The following is a 7,500-nucleotide window of genomic DNA, read 5'->3' on the forward strand; positions in this document are numbered from 1 at the left end:
GTGCAGACTGAGGCAAGGATTTGTTGAAATGCATCTTGCACACTTGTTTAAAATTTCTCAGTCGACTGTAAGTAGAATATTTATTTCATGGATTAATTTCATGTACTTAAAACTTGGCCAGATAAATATCTGGCCATCCAGGAAAGTGTTGGATGAATCAATGCCTGAAGCTTTCAAAGAAAAGTATCCCAGCACAAGGGTAATAATCGATTGCACAGAGGTTCGCTGTCAGATGCCTAGCAGCCTTCTGTTAAACAGTGAATTATTTAGCTCCTATAAAAACCATACCACCCTAAAAGCACTTGTGGGAATTTCTCCCAAAGGGTCAATGACATTTACAGGACAGTTATACACTGGCAGTATATCAGATAAAGAAATGGTTGAACGCAGTGGTTTTCTGAAACTACCCTTTGAACAAGGAGACTCAGTAATGGACGACAAGGGTTTTACAATTGAAGATGTTCTTCCCCTGGGAGTGTCCCTTAACATTCCTCCCTTCCTTCAAATGAGGTGTGTGTGCGCGATGCTTTGTAATTTTCAAGATCCCATCATAAGTGCATAATTGTATCATTGACATACTTGCATTGGAGTACAGTTTTCCTATCTAAATGAAGTTGATTTAAGCCTCTCGAGATCCTTGCATAAACCCTAATTTGTGTAGTTCCAGAAAATATCCATCCTCCCACCAAATAGAAGAGATTGGAAATTCCACAGTGGGGGGATGGGGTCTCAAAGGAAAAAAATAACTCAAGAAATGTTTGAAGTTTCAGCTCAATTTCTAGACAAGGGGGGGGGGGTTATCAAAAATCTCTTCTTTGTGGAAGGCAGGGACATTTTCTGGAACTACACATTGCACTTGATTACATGTAGCATTTTAAAAGGTCCAAAAAATTAGAATAGACACTGAACTTGTAATAAATTGTTGATAAATGTTCTGTTACAAATATGATAACTTGAGTGGAAGTACACAATGTAGAATGCAAGCCCAAAGAAAGGAAATGGCAGTACACTGTACAAGAAATTATTTACAAATCCCCCTTTGCTATTATTATACTTGATTGCATGACAAAAGAGAAGAACTGGTATTAAACCTCACAAAATAAGAATAAAAACCCATCCCTCATGGATCTTTTTTAAGGAATGAATGATATTGTAGCCTTGCAAAAAATGCCCCCTTTTTTAGGAAAATGGTATTTTTACCTCCTTTGATGCATATTAAAAATGAATGAATGGAAAGCAAGGGAGAAATTTCATTGTCTTGTGTTCATTGACAAGACATAAAACAAAACTAATTCAATTAAAATGGTGAAAAAAACAACAACAACAACAAACACTTAATTTTGACCACAAAAATTTACAAATTGCTTGTGGATTACTATACAAAAGAAGTGAAATGAAGTAAAAACCCCTAAAGAATCTGGCATTTACACTGCCTTTGCTGCATGCGTTATGAAATTAGCAAAATAATAAGATGCAAGCTTTTGCCTTAATTCTGCCCAGTATGCAGGGTCAAAGGCAATCCTTTCCACAGAGATCCCTTTCTTGGTGTATAGAATAAAATCGCACCAGGATGCTCCAGACAACCCATCTGGTCCTGAACTTGAGCAAAGTAAGCATGGTTCCTTTTGAGTTTACAATGTCCATTGACAGCTTCACAGCAGAATGTGGGATCCTCACAAGCCTCCAAAGGGGTAACATGAAATTTAGTTTCTGGACATTTAACCTCGGCAAGTCCAAAGTGACGCTCACATCCAAAATCGACAACCCTTGCATCAGGGGAGCCAGCGAGAATTGGCATGTGTTGTGAAATGATCAGACCACAGTTGAGGACCTTGACTGGCGTCTTTCAGGTTAGCATTACTTTTTCGTATTCTCTTAGTGCAATTGGCTCATGTTTGTGCTTGACATGTCTTGAAGAGGATGGCTTTGGGTTGATGAGCTCAGCTGCAAACTTGTCACGGTTCCTTTGCCTCTTACTTATTAGCTGAAATCTTGAAGCTGTGAATCTATATTTGCGCTCATTTTTCCAGCATTCAGAATTTGATTGCTCTCTTGTGGCGGATTCAATGCTGTTAATAGAATTTTCATCAACTTCAAGAGTCTGAATAAGTGCTTTCTCAGCATCGTCTAGATTGTCAGGAATGTCAAATGTGTCCATTGCAGATAATGGAAATCTGGGGTAGGTCAGTTCAGATGGTGGAGAGTTGTTTAATCGAGGTATAGAGGCAATGTCAATGGTGGCACTAAAATTTGCCTCTGTATGGGTTAGCTGATAGCTACAGAATGATCCTGTCTGGCTCCCACCAAATTTGGTCTGCACAAAGGCTGGGGGAGAGTTTTCTGCAGCCATTAGTGACAAACCAAACTGTGGGTTTATACCTTGAAGAGTCTCCTTCAAATCGGCTTCTGCCTGGAGGTCATGAGTAGGTTTCATCCTGGCTTCATAGAGCAGAGACTTCACCCCTTCCCTTGTTTTTGTTTCATCAAGCTTTGTCTTGGAAACAGTTACTTCCATGACTGGTTGAGGATAGATGTTTTCCCCACAGCCTTTAGCATGCCACCTCTGAAGCTGTGAAGTGCATGCTAAATTGGGTTGTTCATCATCTTCATTGTCCAGGTCATCAGTTGCCTGGCTGTCATACAAGCTAAACTTGCATCCTTTAAACATTAATGCAAGGACATGGTTACAATAACCCACTTTTCCAGTTTTACACGCACAGTTGGCATGCATAACTTCACCTGAAACAATGCAAAGCGCAAAACGAAGACTGTGTGGAGCATCATTCTTCCTGAAGCTATGATAGCATTTGGCTCTCAGGTAGAAGTACCTTTGATTGCTGTTTGCTTCTATATCTTTGAGATACTCATCCCTTAAAAATGTCTTCGCTTTTCTCAAGTTCGTGGGAATCGAATGATTGTCAGCATTACCCACTTTCTTCCCAGAACTTTCAATGTGCTGGTTCATTTTGGCCCTCGAAAACGGCGGAATCCTTTCAAGTGATTTTCCCCAGCCATTGCTTGGATACTTTGGGGCTGGAGTTTCAGGGGAGCCTTCGGCCGGCAGATTTGAAAGCCTGGTCTTTCTTTTCGTATAAATCTTATCTTTATCCAGATCGGCCACCATGTTATCTCGACCAGAAGTGATATATTCTTGGACCCTATAATAAAAACAAAGATAATCAATGTAAAAGTTCCGCCAAAGCCATGTGTATAAATAGTTGCGTATGCTCACCGTTTGACAAAGCACGCTTTAGTCTTGAGTCCTTTAAGAGAATCACCGCGGCACTTTAGCCAAAACTTCAGTTCTTCATTCTTTAAGGATGAAGGGTTTCTCCCATTCAAGGAAGCACCGGGTATATCGTTCTCGATGAGAATAATGTTGCTATCTGCGGACGAAGAGCTGGACGATGCCATGATTTCTTTGTTGTTTACTTTACCGAGGCCTTTCCGACCTCGATTTCATGCGCTAGGTTCCAGACCATTCCGCGTGGCAGCCATTTATGAATACAGTTTATGCGACTTGTAAACAACTTCTTCAGAGAGCTTGACAGCGCTGTAGAAATCCTAGAGGACAAATACTGCAATTGATCCAGATTTGCAAATGCACAATGTTTATTACCTTTGAGGAGTATGGTTGCCAGATCATTGAGAGAGATCCATTTCAAGATAATTTGACGTTTGCATAACAGGCCAAGGCTAGCAAATCCATGGTTGGGCGAGTTTATGATGGGCATACGCTGGGAAGTATTTGCCAGTATTGGAGAGGACATCATGGGACGTACCAATTTTGGTCACAAATTCAGTGAAACGAATTCCCAGCTCATCTACAATATCACCAATTTTAGAAAGGCTTAGTATCTTTTTTCAAGGATGGGCATTGATGGGACTGAGATAAACAAGAACAGTATTTTGAAAAAGCAAATGCGAGCTCCAGAGAGGTGTGAAGTAATTGTGACTTAAGAAAAGCCTTTGTGCTGAAATTTCACAAGAAAAATGAAGTTTTGCTGGTGAAATTTCATTATGGTTATTGGAACACCAGCGGTGGCCCATAGCACTAGAAAATATGCGATCTGTTTTCAGTTATTCTAATATCATCATATAAGTATCTCTAAGTATCTCTCTAAAGAGCTAGAGAATATTCAGCTCTGTGCTCTCAGAATAATTTTCCCAGTCTTAAGCTACCAAGAAGCTCTTAAAGAGAGTGATATTGCCACCCTCTGACTGCGTGCCAACTGCTGATGGAGCGCCTATTCAGTGATATCAAAGACAACACCTACCACAAATTACATGGCCTTTTGCTGTCATGTAATCTTAGTACCGTAGCCTTGAGGAGAAAGCATGCTTTTAACGTACCTTTTTGTGTAACAAATAGACTGAAGAATAGTTTTATCATGTACAATGCGGCTATTTCCTAATGGCTTCATCATGTGTGATGTGAATTTTAATATACATATATGGTAATTTTTAGCCTCTTTTTTAATTTAGTTTTTTTATTCTTTTTGTATTTTGTAAACATTTTTTCAGTCTGTAATCCAGCCTTCTGGCTGTGATGGATTTTAATAAAGCTATCTATCTGCAAAATACATCACAGAAACTGGTTAAATTATTTCAGTTGCTGTTGGCCTTAAAGGAAATCCTTTCAATTTGCCTGTTGTACATGCCAAGACACTTGTTAATGATAGTAAATCAGTGGACAACCTTGCACTAGATATAACTGTCCCATTGGAAGGTAGGGGGTAAACAATTCTAAAACATTGCTTTTAGTTCACAAGTGATTTTTCCATTCACAACACTTTCTTTGATGGCTCTCATCACATCACTCATGCAGCCCTCTTTTTCAGCACTAGGTTTCAATTGCCCACAATTATGGAGCGCCATACTGGACATTATTGCAAACCTTTGATATATGTGCTAAACTCCAGTTTGATATGCTCATTGTCATATAAACATGCTAAACTCCAAATAAATATGGTGTATCTACTTCTGTTCTATATGGCCATTGTCATATAATCGTGCTAAACTCCAGATAAATAGCCCGCAATAAATAAATACAGCCTGTTTTCAACCCCTAAATTTGCAGTGTTCTCTGAAAAAAATTAGCATGCTCAACTTTTCATTTTGTATCGTATGATGCTCCGCGCGCTTTAAGCAACGCCACTACCCAGATCCCTATCGGCCACTGGCGGCAAACCAAAATGGCGGCCCTTGGTGGTATAGTGGGATCAGAGAATCGACTTATATCCTTTTTTCAAAGGACAAAAGCACTTCTTGCAGAAGCGGAACAATACATTTCTATATTTCCATATATTGAAAACATAGATGAAATAGAAATGTGACACGAAAGGCTGTCTGAGGCTGGAGAAACCTTTTATTTTGAAAGAGAGGGCTGCCGAACTCACTAGATCGTGATTTGGAAATGGGAAACTTTTATAGCAACATGGATCAGCTGTCCTTATAATTGACAAGACTCCGAGTATATTTTGAGAATATAGCAGATGATTTAAGTGAAAGCACATTGAATGTGCCAGCTCACCAATGCGAAAGGAACTACACAGGTATAAGAGGTCAGCCAAAATTTAAAGTTTCTAAAAGGCAAATACAATTTCTTCAAGAGTTGCACTTTCCTTGGGTCAGAATAGCGGAACTACTCGGAATTTCCATGAAAACTCTGACTAGAAGACGACAAGAGTTTCAAATTGAGGACGAGGGGGAGGTTAACTGGTCTTCACTTAGGAATGGAGAACTAAGAGAAATCATGCAAGAAATTATGACCGTTACCCCTGGGATTGGTCAAACCAGAATGATAGGTGCATTACATAGCAGGGGAATAAGAGTGCAGCAATGGAAAGTCAGGGAACTTATGCGTGAGTTGGATCCAGTTGGAACAGCACTTCGGTGGAGAGGAACTATTTGTCGAAGAAAGTAAAATGTACGAGGTCCATATGCACTGTGGCACATTGGTGGGAACCATAAGATGATATGCTGGCGGCTTGTGGTACATACTGCTATTGATGGATATTCTAGGTTGATACCATATCTGCACTGTGCAAACAACAACAGATCCGATACAGTACTTGCATTATTTTAGAATGCCTGCCAAAGTTATGGAATGCCTTCAAGGGTTAGGAGTGACCATGGTCTCGAAAACATGGGTGTAGCCTGAATGATGTTGGAGTGTTGGGGAGTCAACAGAGGGAGCATGATAACTGGAAGTTCAGTGCACAATCAAAGAGTGGAACGGCTTCATAGAGATGTGACCAGTGGTGTTCTTAGAAGCTATATAGACGAGTTCAACATGATGGAAAGATCTGGTCTGTCACTTCACCTTGTATTTCTGCAGGAAATTAAGAAATCTCGGGATGAATTTACCAGGCAGTGGAATTACCATGGCCTTAGCACAGATGGTGGTTCATGTCCTCTTCAGCTTTGGACTGAGGGTATTCTAAGATCTGCAAATAGCAGGAACTCACCTCTGGATGGTATTTTATCAGAGGAAGAATTAATTTGGTATGGGGTAGATGAAGAGGACGCCATTTCTGTTTCAGAAGAGGATCAAGAGGTGATTGTTCCCAGCAGTAACATACCTTTGAGTGAAGATCAGCTGGATTACCTTCACTCCCTAGTACCCACAAACCTAACAAAGAGTGAACGAATCTCTAAATATGTTGAGCTTGTGGGTGTTTTTAATGAGATGCTTTAAGTTTGGGTTTGAAGAGGGGCAGGGGACCTAGAGATTAAGTAACTGGCCATTTTATTTATGGGCTGAGTGTAAAAAACTTTCCCTCTAGGTTTACTGAAATCAACTTTCAATGTAGAAATATATTTCAATGTAACCATATCATTACTGATAACAACTTGCTCAGAGTCATCCGCAAATTTTACTACAAGAAATAGAAAGCATTCTGGCTTCCCATTTGTTGTGTCCAATGTGTAGCTGTAGCACGTGAGTTCAGGTAAGGAAATAATTTGCATATGTCACAGCATTGACGTTTAATGTTTCCTTCTATTCATTTAGGTGCATACCAATTTCAATGTTAGTTATCCATTAAAATCAAAAGATTTAGCCATCTTTGTATTCCTTGATTCATTACAGAAACAGTTTGCAAACCGGTCTGATGAGTTCTGATTTTAAAGGGTAGGCAACAGGGTTGTGATATAAATAAATATCAAATATGGGGGGTACTGGGAATAAGACGGCCTTTACCTTAGTACAATATAGCTCGGCTAGCAAACAGTCTTTAGTAGCTGCATTTACTAGTTTTCCCACCCAGGGTAGTTTTTGGTAGTATATTTATTTCCTTTATGTCTGACAGTCTTGCTGTTTTTACAACTTATGTATACATTTGTTGATTCCATTTGAGTGTAACTAGTCTTATTACCAGTTTCATTTTAATATTGTACCTATATTTGAGTGATTACCTATTTACATGTTGTAATAAAGGCTGTCATAGTCCAAATCCTGGCTGTGTCCTGGTTGGCATTTAGGTCATGTAACAGTGA

The 7,500-nt window shown here is 39.5% G+C and overlaps 1 protein-coding gene and 2 pseudogenes across 1 annotated transcript in view; 2 read left to right on the forward strand and 1 right to left on the reverse strand.

The window, feature by feature from the left end:
- Nucleotides 1-932, forward strand: part of LOC131770943 (uncharacterized) — a 1,618-nt gene extending 686 nt beyond the window's left edge. The window contains exon 1 of the mRNA XM_059086658.2: nt 1-932. This exon is cut by the window's left edge and continues 686 nt beyond it. Within this exon, the coding sequence (XP_058942641.2) occupies nt 1-562 (562 nt within the window). The 3' untranslated portion in view covers nt 563-932.
- LOC131770942 (uncharacterized) lies at nt 834-3,214 on the reverse strand (annotated as a pseudogene).
- Nucleotides 3,215-5,189: 1,975 nt separating this feature from the next.
- On the forward strand, nt 5,190-7,237 carry LOC131787148 (uncharacterized; annotated as a pseudogene).
- Nucleotides 7,238-7,500: the final 263 nt, after the last annotated feature.

Source organism: Pocillopora verrucosa, chromosome 3, assembly GCF_036669915.1.
Source record: "Pocillopora verrucosa isolate sample1 chromosome 3, ASM3666991v2, whole genome shotgun sequence".
Classification (NCBI taxonomy): domain Eukaryota; kingdom Metazoa; phylum Cnidaria; class Anthozoa; order Scleractinia; family Pocilloporidae; genus Pocillopora; species Pocillopora verrucosa.